The following is a 24,405-nucleotide window of genomic DNA, read 5'->3' on the forward strand; positions in this document are numbered from 1 at the left end:
AGCTGCAGAGTGCCATTGAGTCCTATGGGAGGCTTCCAAAATCATGCAAAGTCTGAAAGGTTTGCCCGCCGTTTACGAGCGCTCAATACGAAAAAGTCGCGACAATATACGAGCAAATCGTAACGGCTACGGAAAAGTCGCGGCAATTCGTGCAAGTCGTAACGGCTATGAAAAAGTCACGACAATTTACGAAAAAGTCGTAACAGCGACGAAAAAAAATGCTAAAAATACGAAAAAGTCGGAAAATGTTCGTTTCCAATCAGAATTTTCCCATTCGGATTTGTGGATTAGTAAATGTGCCCCTAAAAGTATATGCACATAACAACAGTCTAGAATACATCCAAACTCTAAAAATACAAGCAAGGTTGGCAGACTTCTTCAAGTTTATTCTTCATTATCATCTATCATCCTGGACCTCAAAAAAGGTGGCCAACCCTTTGACAAGAATATTTTTACCTGATGGAATTTCTTAAAAGGTAGCAGTGGTCCACAGCCAGGACACATGCCCCAATATAGCTGCCCACACCGCAAAACTGCACCTGGGACTCCCAGAAAAAAACCTAAATGGTAACACTATTTTTATTGACATCATTGAATTGTACAAGGGAAGCAATTTTGGGGAAAAGGGCATCCTTATAACAGTCTCAATGCTTCAAAGAAGCTAGTCATGGAGTATGGAAAACGCTACAAATGTAATTGTAATCCGTCTTGTGGTCTTATATTTATGCAGGGAATTTTATGCAACAGTTGTCTCTAGGCCTAATGGCTCAATTTTTAGTAGTGGTTTTCCATTCAGACCAATAAATCACTATACATATTTAGTGTAATGATTAAATAATACGTAAATTGAACTAATTAATAAAATAAATTCATTAATGAACTGGTGGTGACGATGACAGAATATATTTAACACCTTAAATTGCTATTATCACAGTAACTACTTAATTCTAAAGTGCTGTGTGCCCTGATGTAATTACCTTGTGTGTTCAATATTTCATAATAACATTTTTTCATTAAATGTCTACGGAACAAATATAAGGGTTCTCACAAGTGTGGGTATATACTTTCTGAGTCACAAAAGGCTGGTAGAAAACACCTACTAATAACCAACTGATTTTACCATGGTATAAGTACCTTCTTTATTTAAAATTACAGATTTATCTAAATGTATTGATTCAGATTATTGTGAGAAAATGTAAAAGTATAGTGTAAAGGTGAAAGACCTTGGAGTATTACTCCCCAATTCCAATTGCACAGTCACAAGATTTACTGTACCCTGACTAAACTTGGTTTTTCTATTCTAAAAGACTGAAATCTTAGAGAGACATGTTGGGCATAGACAGTACTGTTTCTATTTTTGCTGATGACACTAAATTGTGCAAGTTCCATGCAGGATGCTGCCGCTTTGCAGAGCGATTTGACAAAATTGGGAAACTGGGGAGCAAACTGGAAAATGATGTTCAATGTTGATAAGTGCAAAGTTATGCATTTTGGTAGAAATAATATAAACGCGAACTATCTACTGAATGGTAGTGTGTTGGGGGTTTCCTTAATGGAGAAGGATCTAGGGGTTTTTGTAGATAACAAGTTGTCTAATTCCAGGCAGTGTCATTCTGTGGCTACTAAAGCAAATAAAGTGCTGTCTTGCATAAAAAAGGGCATTGACTCAAGGGATGAAAACATAATTTTGCCTCTTTATAGGTCCCTGGTAAGGCCACACCTTGAGTATGCAGTGCAGTTTTGGGCTCCAGTCCTTAAAGAAGGATATTAATGAGCTGGAGAGACGTGCAACTAAACTGGTTAAGGGGATGGAAGATTTAAACTATGAGGTGAGACTGTCAAGGTTGGGGTTGTTTTCTCTGGAAAAGAGGCGCTTGCGAGGGGACATGATTACTCTGTACAAGTACATTAGAGGGGATTATAGGCAGATGGGGGATGTTCTTTTTTCCCATAAAAACAATCAACGCACCAGAGGCCCCCCCCTTTAGATTAGAGGAACGGAGCTTCCATTTGAAGCAGCATAGGTGGTTTTTCACGGTGAGGGCAGTGAGGTTGTGGAATGCCCTTCCTAGAGATGTGGTAATGGCAGATTCTGTTAATGCCTTTAAGAGGGGCCTGGATGAGTTCTTGAACAATCAGAATATCCAAGGCTATTGTGATACTAATATCTACAGTTAGTATTAGTGGTTGTATGTATAGTTTATGTATGTGAGTGTATAGATTGGTAGGTGTGGGTTGTGTGTGCTGGGTTTACTTGGATGGGTTGAACTTGATGGACACTGGTCTTTTTTCAACCCTATGTAACTATGAAATGCATGCTGGACCCTCACCCTCCACTACGCTGCCAGATTTCCTTGGTAGTGACTTGTGGTGGCAGCCTTGAGGGCCTCCCCCATAAAGCTGGCTGCAACCCTAGGCAAAGGCCCCACAGGCCCCCTGTTTACTAACAAGAAACGTAACTTGCTGATTAAAAGTTATGTTTTTTGTTAGTAAAAATACCTGGCGTGCATCCGTATTTTGATTTTGTGTACTATTGGCTTGGATAGAACCCAGGTTTAGTGATTAGTTTGTTTTTTGTTTGGTGCACTTGAACCTTTAGACTTTATAAAACCAAGGGTGGCACTCAATCCTTGTCTCGAGTTCAGGGCACATAGTTCAAATATCAAAAGAAAGACCAGCAACACAGTGTTTAAAATTTTGACTTTTTTGCAATAAACTCTGTGTTGCTGGTATTTCTTTTGACATATATATATATATATATATATATATATATATATATATATATACACACACACACATATATATATATATATATATATATATATATATATATATATATATATATACAAATCCAGAAGTATAAGGTGCACACCAGGATTTTAAATATAAAACATGACTTTTATTACATCATACTGATAAAACAGGCCAACGTTTCGGTCTCCACCTAAGACCTTTATCAAGACCATAACTATAATTAAAATCAGCGAATAAATAAGTAAAACCTGTGACACTCACCCAACCGCACACCCCCTCCCCGTCCTGGGGGACGACACGAGCATTGTGATCCGCCCTGCCGATAAAGGCGGTGGCATAGTGGTCTTGAATTACTCTGACTATCGTGAGGAGATCTTGCGCCAGCTTAGTGACCCTTTGGTGTATAGAAAATTATCATGTGACCCTGTAACTAAGTTTAAGACACAGGTATATGGGGTAGTGGATAGGGCCTTTAAATGTGGTATAGTGGATGCCCAGTTGTGTGAGTTTTTGAAGCATAACCACCCTAAATGCCCAGTATTGTACACACTCCCCAAGGTGCACAACAGCCCGACAAAACCACCAGGGCGCCCGATAGTCTCCAGGCGGGATTCCTTACTACATCCTATTGGTATCTATATTGACACAATTTTACAGCCAGTAGTTCATAATATCCCCACGTATTTAAAGGATACACCACACCTTCTCGAATGCATTAAACAGGTGGTTTTGCCTGAAGATGGTCCATGCTTACTTGCGAGCATGGATGTGGTAAGTTTATATACAGTTATACCCCATGCCTCTGGTGTTGATGCTGTTAGGCGGTCTTTATTGGGCTCAGAAATATATGCGGGCCCACCTGTACCTTTTGTTTTGGAACTATTGAATTTGGCCTTATCCCTGAATTATTTTCGATTTGAGCGGAATTATTATTTGCAGATAGCTGGAACGGCCATGGGGGCGGCGATGGCACCTGCCTACGCCAACCTTTACATGCATCAGTATGAGCAGCAGTTTATGCTACCGAGGTTTGGCCATAAATTTTTATTTTTTCGTCGTTATATCGACGATATGATCATTATATGGCGCGGCACTGAATTAGAATTCCGTGCGATGGTGGAAGAGCTGAATGGGCTTGATAGTCCGGTTAAAATCACTTATGATGTCAGTTTAACTAAAATTCATTTTCTGGATGTGGAGCTCTTTAGGAACGGTGGGCGACTGGATTTTACTCTGTTCCGGAAACCCACCGATAAGAATGTCTTACTCCACTATCAAAGCAGTCACCCTGAACCAATGAAGAAATCATTACCCATTTCCCAATTCTGCAGGGTGTTAAGGAATAACTCGGTACAGGAGTTAGCAGAAAAACAGTTGGGGGAAATATGGGCGCGATTTAGGGACAGGGGTTACCCTGAGAGAATTTTACAACAGGCTCTTAAAATTGCACATGATAGGTGTACGGGGCCCAAGAGCATTAGGACTGGTGGGGCTCGGTTGGTCTTTAGTACCAAGTATAATCAATGCACTAAACCCCTGGGTAAGTCAGGGAACAATGGAATATAATTGGCGCTGATAGCGATTTGAGAAGGATTGTCCCTGAACCACCAATGATTTGCTACAAAAGGGGTACTAACCTCAGGGATCTCCTGGTGAAAAGTGATCCGGTAAAATGCTACTCACAACAACGTGGCACTTGGCTCACAGGGGCTAAACAGGGATGCTATCGATGCCCGAATTGCACTTCGTGCCGATACATGACATCTGGGGATTCATTCTTGCACCCCCATACAGGGAAACGGTACAGGATTAGACATCACATTACCTGTACAACTACTCATGTAGTTTATTTAATCACATGTCCCTGTGGGTTGTCGTACGTGGGCAAGACGGACCAAACCCTAAGGCTGCGGATGGATGGGCATCGTTCCGCTATCAGTACAGCTTTTAGAGATGGCACAACAAACAAGCCGGTGGCCAAGCATTTTCTAAATAAAGGGCATAGGTTACCCATGTTTCATTACATTGGTATTGATCATATCCCGCCCCTTATAAGGGGTGGAGACCGGGCCAGGATACTTCTCCAAAGGGATTGGATTAAGAAGCTGGGTACCCTAGCACCGGCAGGGTTGAATGAACATTGCTCGCTTTTGTGCTTTTTGGATCAGAGGTGAGGTGTAGTCCTGTTTAAGGGGATACATAGGCTATGAGTTTCATTAGGGTAGTAGTGATATCCCTGTATACTTCCTCCCGTGGTAGCCGGTTGGCCTTTTGATGTTCTGCGTTACACATACTAATTCTGTGTTATGTAATTTCCTTGTCAGTAGTTAGGTTTGAATTGGTTTTTAATTTACTGTATTTCTCGCACTGCACACTTCCCTTTGTATATTTAATAACCCTAATTATTATCTATTCCTTTTACAGGGTTGTTTATTTCTGTCATGTGACTGGGGAGGGGGTGTGCGGTTGGGTGAGTGTCACAGGTTTTACTTATTTATTCACTGATTTTAATTATAGTTATGGTCTTGATAAAGGTCTTAGGTGGAGACCGAAACGTTGGCCTGTTTTATCAGTATGATGTAATAAAGGTCATGTTTTATATTTAAAATCCTGGTGTGCACCTTATACTGGATTTGTGGATAATTGGATACATGGAGGTAGCACCCAGGTAATTTGCATTTGCAGGTTTGGTGTGCTGAAATTCTTTTGGACTGTATATATATATATATATATATAGTTACATAGGGTTGAAAAAAATACCCTTCCAAGTAAACCCAGCACACACAACCTATACTTACCAATCTATACACTCACATACATAAACTATATATACAACCACTAATACTAACTGTAGATATTAGTATCACAATAGCCTTGGATACTATGCTTGTTCAAGAACTCATCCAGGCCCCTCTTAAAGGCATTAACAGAATCTGGCATTACCACATCACTAGGAAGGGCATTCCAAAACCTCACTGCCGTCACCGTGAAAAACCACCTACGCTGCTTCAAATGGAAGCTCTATTCCTCTAATCTAAAGGGGTGGCCTCTGGTGCATTGATCGTCTTTATGGGAAAAAAGAACACCCCCTATCTGCCTATAATCCCCTCTAATGTACTTGTACAGAGTAATCATGTCCCCTCGCAAGCGCTCTCTTTTCCAGAGAAAACAACCCCAACCTCGACAGTCTATCCTCATAGCTTAAAGGAGAATGCAAGTCAAAATTTAAAAAGCATACTGCCCAATAGTCCTCCTATTCTTCCCATTTTCCCTATTCTCCCATACTTTTGGCTCACCTAATCAAATATTTACTCAGTCACACTTACTTCACATTTTCTAGAACAGGCAGCCATCTCTAAAAAGGTATTCTTCCTTCCTTTCCCTCCTTGCTTCATACTGCACATGTGTTTCATTCCCTCCCCCCCCTCCCCTCTGCCAGATCTGCTTCTGATTGGCTGGTGGGCATGTGTAGCTCAGAGCAGGAGACAGGATCAAGTTACACACATGCTCAGAGAATAGGAAGGCTGCCGCTGGCACCTACAGGAAGGGGAGAGAGATTTCAGTGATGTCACTGTAGTCTTCACACTGTTATAGGCTGCCAGCACCATATCTCAGAGAAGCAAGCAGGGATCTGGGAATTTAGATATGCAGTAAGTACTTAAAAAGAATGCCTTTAGACTTACTTTTAATTTATATTAACCTTTCATTGCCCTTTAAATCTTCCATCCCCTTTACCAGTTTAGTTGCATGTCTCTGCACTCTCTCCAGCTCATTAATATCCTTCTTAAGGACTGGTGCCCAAAACTGCACTGCATACTCAAGGCGAGGCCTTACCAGGGACCTATAAAGAGGCAAAATTATGTTTTCATCCCTTGAGTCAATGCCCTTTTTTATACAAGACAGCACTTTATTTGCTTTAGTAGCCACAGAATGACACTGCCTGGAATTAGACAACTTGTTATCTACAAAAACCCCTAGATCCTTCTCCATTAAGGATACTGCCAACAAACTACTATTCAGTAGATAGTTTGCGTTTATATTATTTCTACCAAAGTGCATAACTTTGCACTTGTCCACATTGAACCTCATTTTCCAGTTTGCTGCCCAGTTTTCCAATTTTGTCAAATCGCTCTGCAAAGCGGCAGCATCCTGCATGGAACTTATAGATTTGCACAATTTAGTGTTGTCAGCAAAAATAGAAACAGTACTTTGTATGCCCACATCCAGGTCATTAATAAACCGGTTAAAAAGCAAAGGACCAAGAACTGACCCCTGCGGTACTCCACTAACAGCACTGGTCCAATTAGAAAATGTTACATTTACCACCACTCTTTGTAATCTATCCTTCAGCCAGTTCTCTATCCAATTACAAATATTATGTTCTAGGCCAATATTCCTCAATTTGATCATTAACCTTCTGTGAGGTACAGTATCAAACGCTTTAGCAAAGTCCAAGTAGATGACATCAACTGCCATTCCAGCATCGAGGTTCTTGCTCACCTCCTCATAAAAGGCAACTAAATTAGTCTGGCAAGATGTTACACATAAAACCATGCTGGCACAAACTTATAGTATTGTGAACTGCAATGTAATCAAGTACAGGGAAAAGTATAGGGAAAAAAAGGAAAGCTTTTAAGAAATATAAGTCAGAGGGGACAGTAGCTGCGTTTAGTGAATATAAACACTATAACAAGTGTTGTAAAACAGCAATCCGGAAGGCAAAGATAGAAAATGAGGAGCGCATCGCGGCCGAGGCCAAGACTAACCCCAAAAAGTTTTTTAAGTATATTAATAGTAAAAAGATGCAGGTTGAGGGTGTGGCCCCATTGAGTTATAATAACAATATGGTTACAGCGGATACAGAAAAGGCAGATGTGCTTAACCAGTTCTTTTCTTCTGTGTATACAGTAGAGGAGCCAGTGGGCCAAGTCCCACCCAATAGCTTCACTGTTGCCTCAGCTCCAACTATACAGTGGTTGGCACAGGATATGGTGCTTAAAGGGTTACACACGATAAATGTAAACAAGGCACCGGGGCCAGATGGAATACACCCTCGGGTACTGAGAGAGCTAGGGGCAGAATTGCAGTGGCCCTTGTTTCTGATATTCTCAGACTCGCTCTCATCTGGTATGGTACCTAGGGATTGGAAGAAGGCGAATGTCACTCCCATATTTAAAAAGGGAGTAAGATCTCAGCCTGGCAATTATAGGCCTGTAAGTTTGACATCCGTGGTGGGCAAGTTATTTGAAGGCTTGTTAAGGGATCACATTCAAAATTATGTAGTGGAGAATGGCATTATGAGCAGTAATCAGCATGGCTTTATGAAGGACAGGTCATGTCAGACCAATTTAATTGCTTTTTATGATGAGGTAAGTAAGAAGCTGGACAGTGGGGATGCAGTAGATATAATCTATTTGGATTTTGCCAAAGCATTTGATACCGTTCCCCACAAACGACTGCTTTCTAAGCTAAGGTCTATTGGTCTTAGTGAAGTCGTTTGCACATGGATAGAAAACTGGCTACAGGATCGGGTACAGAGGGTGGTTGTTAATGGCACATTCTCTACTTGGAGTAAGGTTCTCAGTGGGGTCCCTCAGGGTTCTGTACTGGGTCCACTTTTGTTTAATTTGTTCATAAATGACTTAGGGGAGGGTATTATGAGTAATGTATCAGTGTTTGCAGATGACACAAAACTCTGCAGACCAGTCAATTCTATCCAGGATGTGACATCCCTGCAGCAGGATCTTGACCAACTGGCAATCTGGGCAGCTAAGTGGCAGATGAGATTTAATGTGGATAAATGTAAGGTCATGCACCTGGGATGTAAAAATATGCAAGCCCCGTATACCCTTAATGGGACTGCACTAGGCAAATCCATAATGGAGAAGGACCTTGGAGTCCTTGTAGATAATAAACTTGGCTGTAGCAAGCAATGCCAGGCAGCAGCTGCAAGGGCAAACAAGGTTTTGAGCTGTATTAAAAGGGGTATAGATTCACGGGAGGAGGGGGTTATTCTTCCCCTTTACAGAGCACTGGTAAGGCCCCATCTAGAATATGCTGTTCAGTTTTGGTCTCCAGTGCTCAAACGGGACATTATTGAGTTAGAGAGGGTCCAGAGAAGGGCAACTAAGCTGGTAAAGGGTATGGAAAGTCTTAGTTATGAAGAAAGACTGGCCAAGTTGGGTCTGTTTACACTGGAGAAGAGGCGCTTAAGAGGTGACATGATAACTATGTATAAATATATAAGGGGATCATATAATAACCTCTCTAATGTTTTATTTACCAGTAGGTCCTTCCAACGGACACGAGGGCACCCACTTCGTTTAGAAGAAGGGAGGTTCCATTTAAATATTCGGAAAGGATTTTTTACAGTGAGAGCTGTGAAGTTGTGGAATTCCCTCCCCGAATCAGTCGTACTGGCTGATACATTATATAGCTTTAAGAAGGGGCTGGATGGATTCTTAGCAAGTGAGGGAATACACGGTTATGGGAGATAGCTCTTAGTACAAGTTGATCCAGGGACTGGTCCGATTGCCATCTTGGAGTCAGGAAGGAATTTTTTCCCCTCTGAGGCAAATTAGAGAGGTTTCAGATGGGGTTTTTTGCCTTCCTCTGGATCAACTTGTAGTTAGGCAGGTTAGGTATAGGCATTATGGTTGAACTTGATGGACGTTTGTCTTTTTTCAACCCAACTTACTATGTTACTATGTTACCCTATCCCTTATTACCCCTTCCAAAAGCTTTCCTATTACTGATGTCAGACTAACAGGCCTACAGTTGTCAGGCTGAGAAAGGGATCCATTTTTAAATAACGGCACCACATTAGCAATTCGCCAGTCTCTCAGCACCATGCCAGACCTCAACGAATCCTGAAAAATTAAGTGAAGAGGCTTGGCAATCACAGCGCTAAGCTCATTTAATACCCTGGGATGAATCCCATCCAGTCCTGGACCTTTGTTTAAATTTACATGTTCAAGTCTCTTTTGAATTTCCTCCCGAGTGACCCATGCGTCAGTAGCTAAATTACTAGAACTGGGCATATTAAAAGGGAAGCAAAATTTCTGCTTTTTCCCCGTTCTGATCAACTAACTTACCCCTCCCCGTGATAATAAGTTTCCCATCCCTTCTTGCTTCATTTTTTTACTATTCATATACAGTGGCTTGCAAAAGTATTCGGCCCCCTTGAACTTTTCCACATTTTGTCACATTACAGCCACAGACATGAATCAATTTTATTGGAATTCCACGTGAAAGACCAATTAAAGTGGTGTACACGTGAGAAGTGGAACGAAAATCATACATGATTCCAAACATTTTTTTAAAAATAAATAACTGCAAAGTGGGGTGTGCATAATTATTCAGCCCCCTGAGTCAATACTTTGTAGAACCACCTTTTGCTGCAATTACAGCTGCCAGTCTTTTAGGGTATGTCTCTACCAGCTTTGCACATCTAGAGACTGAAATCCTTGCCCATTCTTCTTTGCAAAACAGCTCCAGCTCAGTCAGATTAGATAGATAGCGTTTGTGAACAGCAGTTTTCAGATTTTGCCACAGATTCTCGATTGGATTTAGATCTGGATATGTTTTGATTTAAAGCATTCCATTGTTGCCCTGGCTTTATGTTTAGGGTTGTTGTCCTGCTGGAAGGTGAACCTCCGCCCCAGTCTCAAGTCTTTTGCAGACTCCAAGAGGTCTTCTTCCAAATTGCCCTGTATTTGGCTCCATCCATCTTCCCATCAACTCTGACCAGCTTCCCTGTCCCTGCTGAAGAGAAGCACCCCCAGAGCATGATGCTGCCACCACCATATTTGACAGTGGGGATGGTGTGTTCAGAGTGATGTGCAGTGTTAGTTTTCCGCCACACATAGCGTTTTGCATTTTGGCAAAAAAGTTCTATTTTGGTCTCATCTGACCAGAGCACCTTCTTCCACATGTTTGCTGTGTCCCCCACATGGCTTGTGGCAAACTGCAAACGGGACTTCTTATGGTTTTCGTTAACAATGGCTTTCTTCTTGCCACTCTTCCATAAAGGCCAACTTTGTGCAGTGAAAGACTAATAGTTGTCCTATGGACAGATTCCCCCACCTGAGCTGTAGATCTCTGCAGCTCGTCCAGAGTCACCATGGGCCTCTTGGCTGCATTTCTGATCAGCGCTCTCCTTGTTCGGCCTGTGAGTTTAGGTGGACGGCCTTGTTTTGGTAGGTTTACACTTGTGCCATACTCCTTCCATTTCTGAATGATCGCTTGAACAGTGCTCCGTGGGATGTTCAAGGCTTTGGAAATCTTTTTGTAGCCTAAGCCTGCTTTAAATTTCTCAATAACTTTATCCCTGACCTGTCTGGTGTGTTCTTTGGACTTCATGGTGTTGTTGCTCCCAATATTCTCTTAGACAACCTCTGAGGCCGTCACAGAGCAGCTGTATTTATACTGACATTAGATTACACACAGGTGCACTCTATTTAGTCATTAGCACTCATCAGGCAATGTCTATGGGCAACTGACTGCACTCAGACCAAAGGGGGCTGAATAATTACGCACACCCCACTTTGCAGTTATTTATTTGTAAAAAATGTTTGGAATCATGTATGATTTTCGTTCCACTTCTCACGTGTACACCACTTTGCATTGGTCTTTCACGTGGAATTCCAATAAAATTGATTCATGTTTGTGGCTGTAATGTGACAAAATGTGGAAAAGTTCAAGGGGGCCGAATACTTTTGCAAGCCACTGTATATATAAAAGAAACAAAATGAGCACTCCCTACAAACAGTCAACTGCCCCAGGTGCTGCCCAGAAGTTTATGTAAATGAAGAACTGAGTGCCGCACACACAGGGACTTAAAAAAGAACAAAAAATCTTTATTAATCCAATAATTAATAAAGATTTTTTGGTCTTTTTTAAGTCCCTGTGTGTGCAGCACTCTGTTCTTCACACACATATATATATACATATATATATGTATAAATACAGCATTGTCTCTATGCAGTTTATCAATCTCAATCAAAAGGAGCTTCTGAATGAGTCAACCAATCCCTTAAACAATTCTCCAAAGTCACATTTGTCCTTCTCTAAATTCATGGGGCTGGCCATCTCTCTTGGGTGGAATTCACTCACAGCAACACTGGAACATGTTTTGCTTTATCTGTTTTTATGGATAACATCCTGTTTCTTTTTTTTAATTAATTGGCTCACAACCTCATGTTTGCAAATGGTAAGGGAACTGGATTTTATTGTGTCTTACAACAGGGCATGTTACTATCTATATAAAGTGCTACAAATACAACTTTAACAATTAAAGCCAAACTGACTCTAGGCAATCAGCAACAAAAAACAGACAACACTAGCTTGAGTGAGAAATACTAAAATAGGTGTGTGCATTGATGCCATTCACAGAGGTACTTGTTCCCATACATGGCCCTACCAACTTGCAGCTAGCACCAATGTGCCTGTACAGCCTGCTATAATGAACTATGTGCAAGTGTATGTATGCATGTAGTGTTACATGTGAATTACCACCAGCTGGAATGGGTAGTAGTTCCAGGTTTTAACTAGTGTGTTGCGTCAACAGCAATTTACTGTTACTTCTACTCACTTCTGTTGTGTTACAGAGTAATAGGGTTACAGAGTAATATTACAGTATATTAACATTTTAGATGTTTTAAATACGGTAGAAACATAATATAGAAACATAATAATTACAAGACTGTGTAATTTTCTTTTATGGATGAAATGTCACATGACAAAAGTATGTTCCATGATGCTATGCTTATTTAGGATGTTGAATTGAGCTAGTTAAAAGGAGAAGGAAAGGCTAGTAAAGAGTTAATCTCAAGCTGCAGGCATACCTTCAGTTGTCTCAATAGTGCCCTTAAGTCTCCCCATATTTCACCTGTTCAGAAGATCAGAAGCTAAACAGGAAGAAAAAACGCTGAGCTGTGTAAAGAAAGTTCCCATAATGCCTCGCTCCTGCACAGACACCCAGACCAAGTGAACATGCTCAGTTAGTAAGGCTAAGGGGCCGATTCATTAAAATACGAGTTCGAATGCCGAATGGGAAAAATTCTGATTGGATACGATAATTTCTGAAGATCGCAAATATCCCGAAAATGCTTACGAAAAAATCGTATTAGTCACGATAATATCATATTGGCGATCCGTAAGTCACTAAATTTTTGTACTGAGCGATTGTAAACAGCGGCAGAACCTTTCCGAAAAGTCGCGCAAGCGTACGAAAAAAACGTCGAAAATACGCTCCGAGCGTTCATGTCTTCATAAATCTCCCCGTATGAGTCAGATTCCTGCTGATTGGCTCAGATCCACATTCCTAAGAGCGGGGAGTGAGTTCCTAGCATTCTTGAAGGAGGGGGGAGCAGGAAAGAGCAGAGAGCAGGCATGACTGTGGCACATGAATTACAGACACAAGAAATCTTTTCACAGAGAAGTCAGTGCAGCGTTTCTGTGAGTGCTTATGGCTGTATTTACATAGACCTTTCTGATAAAGCTTACTGTATATACTCGATCATAAGCCTAGTTTTTCAGCACCCAAAATGTGCTGAAAAAGTCACCCTCGGCTTATACTCGAGTTGGTTTGCTGTCCCACATTTTTTTTTTTAATCTTTATGCCTAAATTGTCACTTTCTCTCTATGCTCTACCCCCAGGCATCCTGCTATAGACTCTGGCTGCAACTTTTTCACCTCCAGTTACTTCATTTACCAAAATCACCTGTCCCATTCTGCACTAGACATTGCACTTTATATTCTATATAAACTGTATATCGTTTTGAACTCTTTGTGCTTTATCTTGGTTGCTGATTGAGCTAAGGGGGTAGTACTCTTAAGGAATAATTGTTGATACCATATTGTTTTTGTTGACCCTCTTCTCCAATTACAGAGCTAGTTTACTGTTTTTTGATATAAATATTTAAAAACATATACCCCACTGATGCCTCAATTAATGTAATTTTATTGGTATTAATTTTGATTATTGAAACTTAGCAGTAGCAGCTGCATTTCCCACCCTAGGCTTATATTCGAGTCAATAAGTTTTTCCAGTTTTCTTAGGTAAAATTAGGTACCTCGGCTTATATTCGGATTGGCTTATACTCGATGTGCTGCCACGCAGCTTTTACTGCCTAGCAGTTGTTATTATATGTTATTGTTATAATGTTATTTGGTATCATCCATTCACCCCTGCTGTTTCTTGCTAGATAGTTGCTCCCGCCCTCCATTTTGTTGTTGTAACTGCCTTTTTTGTTGAGTGTGTTATGAAGAGACTGCAGTGTATGTAAGCTGTGTATCTTCATTAGAAATTTACCTATGGAAAAGTCTCTATGTTATACCCTTGCTACCTTGAAGCATAAAGAAGCATTGGAAAACACATCTGGAGTCTTTATTCATTGAGTAAGCTATCTGTTAAGGTGATCATTCAACCTGCTGCACTCATCCTCACAGACTGGGTCTACACAGGGCTTGTGGCAGGTACAACTGATGCTGAGACAGAACAGTAAATTTCTAGAAGAATCCATTGCACGGCTATACTCTGCAGCTTCACAACCGTGAGTAATCATTTGCCTGTGTGAAGAATAAACACCCTAAGACAGGAATCCATCTTCATACTGTGCACTGAGGCCTATCACTGCCTGTGTGTAACTGCTACACTTACCAGAAGCATTGCACTGCACTAGGAGCCAGCTACCTGCTGAATATTCCCCACAGTATAACCTACTGCTGGTCTGTGCTGTTGGTCAGCCATAAGCACATTCTGAACTGTGCAAGACTGTCTATGATTGCTATATAAAGTCACAAGGATTCATTATTGTCAAGCTGTTTGGACTGTGAATTCAATATCTGCATTTAGTATAAGAACTATATTCTTACCTTACACAAGGTGATTTTGAACTGTGTTTTTCTTTGCCAACAATCCAGTTTGAGCTAGCTTGCAGCCCCAGCTCTAAGGCCCAGCCTGCTTACAAACAAAGTATCAATACCTACAGAGCTCAGCTTTGCCAGATTTCCAAGACACTGAATTGCAGCACTTGTCATGTCTGACAGAGATTCCACTGAGCCTGCATTTGCTCATGATAAAACAGACACCTTGCTTCATTCTGGACATCCAGTTAGGGCCCCTCATCCATCCTTGAAAGCAAGGGAGGCTTATGAAGCAAATAAGGAAGAGACAGCTGATAATCTCATTGCATTATGGGAGAAAACTTTAAGTTGTATAACAGCCGCTAATGAAACTAGCAACAACACTGAGCAACTGAACACCGCCCTCTCGAGGGTTAAGAAGGCATTTGAGAATTATAAAAGACTTTCTGAAAGGTACTCTTCCCTTTTGTCACGTTCCAACATAGAGGAAGCTTCACTAGAATTAAAAGACTTTACTTCTACTGAGCAGCAGAGACATAGCACATATCTTGAAGCAAAGGTACAGATAGAGGGTAGATTAGCAGAGCTTCATGAAACTACATCCTGTATATCTGCTTCTTCCAGACACTCAGGAAAATCATCTAGATCTGCCCGCTCACATCATAAATCCTCTTCTAAGTCATTGCGGTCCTGCTCTGTAAGGTCATCACTGAGCGACCAAATACTCAAAGCTCGCCAAAAGGCTGCAGTAGCCCAGGTTCAAGCCACCTGTTCTGAAAGAGAAGCAGCTTTCAAGGCAGAAGCTAAGCTTAAGGAAGCCGAAGCACAGGCAGAAGCTAAGCTTAAGGAAGCTGAAGCACAAGCAGAAGCTAAGCTTAAGGAAGCTGGAGCACAGGTAGAAGCAAAACGCATTCAAGCTAGAATACAAGCAGAAACAGAGGCCCATCTAGAAATCCTTCAGAAGAAAAGAGAAAAGGAAGTAGCCTTAGCGGAATTATTTGTCTTGGAACAAGCCCTATTGGAAGAAGAAGGAGCGTCTTGTCCTAGCTTGGTTGCCTGTCAAGACCCTGTTGAAAGGACACTACAATTTCTCTTGACCCAGAACCATAATTATATAGTACCGCCTACGGTAGTAGATCCATCTCATAATCCTCTAGCAAGTCAGCATGCACCTCCAAACACAGACACTCCACTACTACCGCATGCCACAAAAACAAGTGTACCAACCTATCCAACTCATGTGCCATCACAACCCCTTGTGAGTAGAGATTACAAGGGCGCCTCCTGCAATACAGCTCTCTTCAACTTCAAATGCACAAAGACCTTTAGACACCAGACCCTTGCCTGGATTGAACCCATCTGCTATACCTTTCTCTCCACCTATTGGCCAGTATCGGATACCAACCTTGATCCAAGATGGTGCACCATCAGTACTTCCTGTGGGTGTAAAAACCGAAAGCACCGACATTGCAGAGTTCAGCAAGTATATGATTCGGCGAGAGTTGATTGCTACCGGACTGTCTAGATTTGATGACCACCCAGAGAACTATAGGAGTTGGAGATCTACATTTAAGACAGTAACCAAGAACTTGGATATTGAACCCCAAGCAGAACTTGACTTGCTAATAAAGTGGTTGGGGAGTCAATCTTCAGAACAAGTAAAGAGACTTAAATCTGTCTACATTCATAACTTCGAAGCAGGCCTCGATGCTGTCTGGGAACGTTTGGAACAAGACTATGGGAGCCCAGAAGTCATTGAATCTGCCTTATTCCAGAGACTAAAAGACTTTCCTAAGATCTCTGTTAAGGACAATCATAAGCTTAGAGACTTAGGTGACCTTCTTCTTGAACTTGAAATTGCTAAGTCAGATCCTAGTTTGCCAGGTTTTAGCTATTTAGACACTGCTCAGGGTGTAAATCCTATTGTAGCAAAGCTGCCTAATTATCTCCAGGGGAAGTGGACTAGCGTAGGATCAAAGTATAAATATGAACACCTTGTCTCTTACCCACCCTTTTCTTACTTTGCAGAGTTTGTGAGGAAGATCGCAAGATCCGTGAATGACCCAAGCTTCTTGTATCCAGATACAACCATCCTTCCTTCAACTACTTCAAAGGGTATTGCCACCAACAGTAAATTCAAGGACTTAAGACATCCTATTGCTGTGAGAAAGACTGCAATTGCATCCAATGTCTTGGCTACAGATACTAAACTACAAGATACCAAGGCAAGCAATCGTAATCAACAGTGTCCCATTCATGATGCACCACATTCTCTCTCCATATGTCGTGCATTCAGGGGCAAGCCTATCGAAGAACGCATGTCATACCTCAAGGAGCATAATATCTGTTTCAAGTGTTGCACATCCTCCGATCATTTAGCCAGAGACTGTAAGAACGCCGTCAGATGTTCCCTGTGTAACAGTGCCAGGCATGTGGACGCTCTTCATTCAGACTCATTCAAAGGGAAACCTTTGCCTGGTAGCAACCCCAAGACTACATCAGATGATGGCGGGGAGAGAACTGAGCAAAATGCCAATGTTGTAACCACAACATGTACAGAGGTGTGTGGAGAAGGGCTTCATAGCAAGTCTTGCAGCAAGATATGTCTCGTCAGGGTTTTCCCTGAAGGATGCCCACAAAATGCCATAAAAATGTATGCTATACTCGACGATCAGAGCAACCGCTCATTAGCCAGTACAGAATTCTTTGACTTATTCAAGATTCATGGAGAGACCTGGTCTTACACCTTGCAGACATGTGCAGGACAAGTCAGCACTTCTGGAAGAAGAGCCCATGGCTTCATAGTGGCATCAGAATATGAGAACATAGAGTTTCCTCTACCAACGCTAATCGAATGTGATCAGCTACCGAATAACAGAGAAGAGATCCCCACACCTGAGGTTGCACGTCATCACCCTCATTTGAATTACATTGCTGATTACATTCCATCACTTAACAAGGACGCGAAGATCATGATTCTTCTAGGGAGAGACATTCCCAGAGTTCATAAAATAAGAGAGTTATGTAATGGTCCAGACGATGCTCCTCATGCCCAGAAACTCGATCTTGGATGGGTGATAATAGGAGAAGCCTGTCTAGATCGATTGCACAAGCACTCGGATATAGCTTCCTACAAAACCAATGTGGAGAGATCAGAACGTACCTATCGGTCGATGAAATGTCCATTGTACTATCATGTGAAGGAAAGACTTGATTTCAAGTCTGAAGCTCCATGTCAAGCATTCCAAGGTATTGCCTGCAAGTTCACTTCTTACATGGACCTTGGTGAGTCTGTGTACCAGACTACTTGCGATGACAACAAGATTGCCCCTTCAGTCGAAGACAAGGAATTCATCAAGATTATGAATGAAGAGTTCTCCAAGGACAACTCCAATAGTTGGGTAGCTCCATTACCCTTCCGGTTACCAAGGCTTACTCTCCCTAACAATCGAGAACAAGCTTTAGCCAGATTTGCTGCACTTAAGAGAACCCTCCGTAGCAAGCCTGAGATGCAAGAGCACTTTCTAGCATTCATGCAGAAGATTTTTGATAACCATCATGCTGAACCAGCACCAGACTTAAAGGAAGGGGACTTGGTTCTGTTAAAAGACCAGCAAACTCATCGGATCCAGTGGCCAGTTAGACTCATCACAAAGGCCATTTCCAGTGATGATGGGAAGGTCCGAAGTGTGGAAGTCAAGATCGTTAAGGATGGGGACTCAAAAACCTTCCTCAGACCAGTTACTGACACTTAATTATGCCTGCTTCTAAAAGTTCTGATCTAGTCTAATCTCAGGGAGCCACTCAAACCCTCTAATATAGCTAGCTGATAGATTGAGAAGGCTAGATAGCATTTTACTGCATGCAATGTAATAGTATGTAGGAAAAATAATTGTGTAGTGGTATCTCACGATACCAGGCGGGGAGTGTGCTGCCACGCAGCTTTTACTGCCTAGCAGTTGTTATTATATGTTATTGTTATAATGTTATTTGGTATCATCCATTCACCCCTGCTGTTTCTTGCTAGATAGTTGCTCCCGCCCTCCATTTTGTTGTTGTAACTGCCTTTTTTGTTGAGTGTGTTATGAAGAGACTGCAGTGTATGTAAGTTGTGTATCTTCATTAGAAATTTACCTATGGAAAAGTCTCTATGTTATACCCTTGCTACCTTGAAGCATAAAGAAGCATTGGAAAACACATCTGGAGTCTTTATTCATTGAGTAAGCTATCTGTTAAGGTGATCATTCAACCTGCTGCACTCATCCTCACAGACTGGGTCTACACAGGGCTTGTGGCAGGTACAACTGATGCTGAGACAGAACACTCAAGTATATACGGTACTTAGTTTTTACCTTTCTTTCTCCTTTAATCATTTTAGTCCATCTGTCTCAAGCTAAGTTTGCAAAATACATACTGTACGAATGATGTCCTCGTTCAAAAGGCCACGCTGGACCCGTCCTGTCTCGCTTCTACCGCTTGCCTCCAAAATCTGAGAGCGTTTTGTCTTCTCCCGTATTACTAACTTTCCTAATGCACATAATTTATTGGACCCGCTGCAATCTGGCCTTCGGCCTCCGCACTCTACTGAGACAAAGTTACGAATGATCTTCAGGTTGCCAAAGCCAAAGTTCACTTTTCTATACTAATCCTCCCAGATCTATCGGCTGCGGTTGATATGGTCGACCACTCCCTCCTGATGCAAATTCTGCATTCGATTGGTATTTGTAGTCAGGATGCATCCTGGATCTCTTCTTACCTCTCTTCATTCACTGTCTCCTATGCTAAAAAAAACCTCATCTCCATCTCCTCTTAATGTGGTTGTACCCCAAGGCTCTGTACTTGGGCCGTTGTTGTTCTCCCTTTACACGCTATCTTTGGGAGATCTTACCCGTTCATTTGGCTTTAAATATCATCTGTATGCCGATGATATCCAAATATCCAAATTTACTTTTCGACCCCTTCGTTAACAGTTGAAACTGAGACTTAAATCTCTAATTGCCTCCTAGCTATCTCCAATTGGATGAACCAACGCCACCTCAAATTGAACCAAAAACTGAATTAATGATCTTTCCACCTAAGCCTGGTCCTACCCCCCCCCCTTTTTTATCTCTACTGAAGGCACCCTCATCAACCTGGACGATTCGGCGCGTTGTTTGGGGGTGATCTTTGACTCCTGTCTCTTCTTCTCTGACCATATTAACACCACTGTCAAAACCTGTCACTTTTTCTTGCGTAATATTGCCAAAATCCGTCCCCTTCTTTCTACTGCAATAGCTAGGCTGCTCATGCATAGTCTAATCCTATCTCGACTTGACTACTGTAACCTGCTACTAACCGGCCTCCCTAACTCCCATCTTTCTCCTCTACAGTCTATATTAAATACTGCAGCCAGAATTCTTCTCCTCTCATCCAGGAGAGTTCAGGCCCTTCCCCTGCTAAAGTCCTTATCGTGGCTTCCTATTAAACAAAGAATATTTTACAAACTCCTTCTCTTAACCTTCAAAGCCCTCCATTCCTCTGCTCCTCACTACATCTCTTCTCTTGTGTCTCCACACGTTCCTGGCCGACTCTTCCGTTCCTCGCAGAGCAATCGTTTGGTTGCGCCCCCCCGACTACTACTGCTGTTTCCCACCTTAAACCTTTCTGCCTTGCTGCCCCTTACATTTGGAATGCCCTCCCTGATTTCCTCCGGAGAGAATCCTCCCTCAGTCTTTTTAAAACTAAACTTAAAGACTACCTTTTGGAGCACTCACCCAGCACCTGATCTGGAAACTAGCACTTATATTGTAATGTCACCCACTGTGACCTACAGCACTTATATTTGCCTAATGATGTCTGTAACTTACCCTCCCATATAGATTGTAAGCTCTACGGGGCAGGGCCCTCCATCCTCTTGCGTCTTTGACTCATATCTTATTGCAACTATATATTTTATTTATTTGTGTTTATTGTAATACTTTGTATTTATCTATTATCTTAATAACCCCCTGTTTGTATTAATGTATTCTACGGTACAGTGCTGCGTACATAAGTAGTGCTTTATAAATAAAGATATACATACACACAAAATCCTTTGGTGTATGTCTAAGTATACCCTTCAATAGTTTCCCTTGCCCTAGAGTCAGTTATATAATCTTATCTTTTACATATATCCTATATATATATATATATATATATATATATATAACTTATACATATCTTTTATAGAGGATCATTTCTAAGTACAGGTATGGGATATATTATCCAGAATGCTTGGGACCTGTGGTTTTGTGGATAAGGGGTCTTTTCGCAATTTGGAACAGTAACATCATAAGATCCATAATTCAGCCAAACCCCAAAAAAGTGAATTTGGTGCATCCCTAGTAAAGGTTGGTGTAAAATAAACTAATGGCAATGACTAAATTCTGCAGTCGTCCTTTAATTAGTGATACGTTAATAATCAATGGACCCTGTAATTTGGAACTTTCTAGATAATGGGTTCAGGATAAGGGGTCCAAAATATGTATTATAATTAAATATGTTGTATAAGTTAGGTTTCCCTGATGTCACATGTTGACATCATTGTAACCTGAATATTTTTGGTTTGGTTCCTCCCTTATCATATATGCATAATAAGAATCGGAAAATTGCATTAGAACTACATGAGCTGGACATAATAATCTTCCAAGATCAGAAACATCCTTCAAATGGATCTGGAGCTTCACTCTGCTAAGCTACTTCTATCTTGATGCGAGTTGGCATTACCAATTCAATTCATAGTGAAAATGCCAAATGACTGCTAGCATGAAATTAATACTCAGATGGAAACCATACATTATACATGCAGTCATGCTTACTTTGCCTTATTTAACATTATATAATACACAAAGAGCATTTTATAGGCAGAAATGTAATTTTCCATGACCACGGCATATATAATACAATACAATATAGTCAGATCCCGACACTACACAGTTAGGCTCTACAAAAGAAAAGATCAGGAGGTTAACCAGCTGGAACTGGAATCTATTTGTATGACAAATATAGTAATAAATGGATTTATTCAGGCATAAATCAATCCTGTGTTGCCCTATTACAGTTTATAACATATCAAGAGACATTAATTAATTAAATACACAAATCTTCTCGTTGGATGCGGATTTGAAAAACATAAAGAAAGATGTACATATCAGTACTTTGCAGATTGGAAGTAAAGAACTGGGAGTGTGTACTGTACATTATGCATGTAATGCAGAAACACAGTCACAGTGGTTGTTACTCACCTGGCTACGTCACACGCATGTGCATTATACGAGAGCTGTGGCACGCGCAGGTGGTACAAAATGGCTGCCCCCACCTGGAGCTCCCTCCCCTTTGCGAGGCAACCTGCGCAGTATGGGGCTATTCTTATTAGCTTTAAGGAAAACTGGTTCCAAAAATGTCTTAGCTCAGCCTTTGTCCACATAAAAGACCTGTGTCACGGTGGTGTATTATGGGTAACACTTGAGAAAGGGCTCCCCCGAAAAATGTTGTGTGAATAAAAGAAGTTGCAGTTTAAACATCTGTGAGTGCCTGTCTTTACTACTTTTGGAAATTTTTATTAGAATAAATGATTGTTTCGCCCAACTGGAGTGGGGGCTCTATTAGCCCGCACCTTTGGTGGGGGAAGTAGTTTGAGGGTGATAAGTGCCCTTTAAGCTCTAAACACACATTTTGATAAATTTGCCCCTAAATATCTGTTATTAGTCACTACTCCCTCCTGAAAACGTCATAAATACACCATCCCACCTCCACCAGACTTTTATCTTCCAACAGCAGTCTTCCTATATCCTACGTCTGCCTTCAGCCCTTCTCTAACTGCAATTAGTCCTCCTGCATCAGTCCTTTGCCCAACCCTTTCACTCAAAGAAATGATGGAGGAGGGCCGAAGCCAGATAGAGGACGATGATGGATTATGAATGATGACTAATGATGCATGTGATGATGCACATTACACACACATACTAGGGTAAGTCAAGGGTAAATCTGCCAGTAAGTCTTTGGACTGCAGGAGGAAACAGCCTAACCCAGAGAGAATATGCAAACTCCATACACAGTGTTAATGGTCAGAAGAAAAGCACTGCATATGATTTAGTAATATGCTTAAGGAAAGATCAAGCGCAATCAACAGGTACCACAACTTCTGTTTCAGAAATAGATACAGGCACAACAAATGAAATTACTGGGTGGAACAACTAGTCATATTTCCATATAAGGCATACCTCTGTATGGATTACAGTGCTATATGGTGGAAAATGCACTTGTGTTCCCTAGCAGTTCCTTCCTTTTTAATTATGGGGTACTGGTGTATTTTTCTTCAGTATGGCTTTTAATTCATGGCTAAATCAAACCAAGCAGCCTTAAGTAAGGTACCTCATATACTAACAATTAACAAATCATAAAAACTGAAAGTGTGCTTTCCTGGATATGGCAATATGAGAGCGGACTTTTGTGCAAAGGGAGAGGGTGCCGCAATAGATGAAAGGCATGTGGAGCACTTTCTAGGCACAGCTGTCACTCCTAATTCTGCTCCATCACTGGCAGCCCGTACTGAGGTGTAGCCCTATTCCCATCAAACATAGAGATCACTACAGTAACGTAAGGCACGACGTTCTACAGCTGCTGCAGCACCTCGTTGCCAATCAGGGTTCTGCTTAGTTCCCGCACATCCCCAACGCATGACTGACAGGTGTACTTTCTAAAATATCCCGAAGCACCTGAGTCGCTTTACTTTAGCAAGTTATGTCCAACATGGCACATGAGGGGACGAATGTGCTAGTGGGAGTAGTGGGAGTGCCCTCTTACACACACCCCACCTGTGCCCCCTGGAAGCAGCAAGGCACAGATAATAAGCGTGCAACCAGGGAGAAACGAGCCCACCCCCGCATGAGTTTAACCTTATCTCCCCCACCCGAACAGCCCGCTTCCCATTCCTCCACCCGTAACAGCTCCGAGCCGCCACTCCTTACTTTTATACCCCACTTACCTTCGCCCCCCCATCGGGGCAATAAGTAGCGTCCCTCCCAAGGCCTGCTGCACATGGAAAGTACACACAGCTCTCTTCCCTCCCACCTTCCCCTATCTGCTAGATGCAGGCTCTTCGGCTGACCCCTCCTGTAGCCCCAAAGGCTTCTTGCGCCCCCCAAGCCTGCCCTCTAGCTAAGCACAAGACACCAGGCACTGTACCTCGTATAGGTCTCCCGAAGCCATGCCGGAGTCGGGCTCTGCGTTCCGCCGGACTCACTCCCGACTGCTCACAGTGCAGAATGACAGGGCTCCGGGTGTCAGTGTGCGCAGAATCACACACCGGCGGCTGAGAGAACCAGCTCTGGAGCTGAGCAGAGCGGAGCGGAGCAGCCACGGGGAGTCCCAGCTCTTGCCCTACTCACTGTTACGGGAAAGCCACCAGAGGGCGCCCTGCCTGCCGGGGTTAACGTGGGAGGGACCATCGTATGACAAGGGGGGAGGGACGCTGAGGTAACATTCAGAACCGCAGCGCAGAAATGCTGATCAAGTAGTAACCAAGTGAGTCAGGACTGAGACCCTGCTGACTTCTATTCCACGGGCCATAGGTATAGAGGCGATGAATCTACTAATTGTTAGTGTGGTATAAACTGCTTGAGGGTCACAGTCACCTTGCTATCAGATTCCAAGTAAATGTCTGCAACACTCACACGATCAGACTGCTACTCTGGAGAACCGCCCCCCGCCTGCTGCTACTATATGTATAAATATATATACACCTGTCTTCTTATGTTAGTCTAT

At 42.0% G+C, this 24,405-nt stretch overlaps 1 protein-coding gene across 1 annotated transcript in view; it reads right to left on the minus strand.

Annotated features, from left to right (window-relative positions):
• The window catches only part of cdyl2 (chromodomain Y like 2), a 69,766-nt gene extending 45,637 nt beyond the window's left edge, over positions 1-24,129 (minus strand). Inside the window, exon 1 of the mRNA XM_002938138.5 lies at positions 23,827-24,129. Coding sequence (XP_002938184.3) covers positions 23,827-23,850 — 24 coding nt within the window. The 5' untranslated portion in view covers positions 23,851-24,129. The remainder of the gene's footprint in view (positions 1-23,826) is intronic.
• Positions 24,130-24,405: the final 276 nt, after the last annotated feature.

This window comes from Xenopus tropicalis, chromosome 4 (assembly GCF_000004195.4).
Source record: "Xenopus tropicalis strain Nigerian chromosome 4, UCB_Xtro_10.0, whole genome shotgun sequence".
Classification (NCBI taxonomy): Eukaryota; Metazoa; Chordata; class Amphibia; order Anura; family Pipidae; genus Xenopus; species Xenopus tropicalis.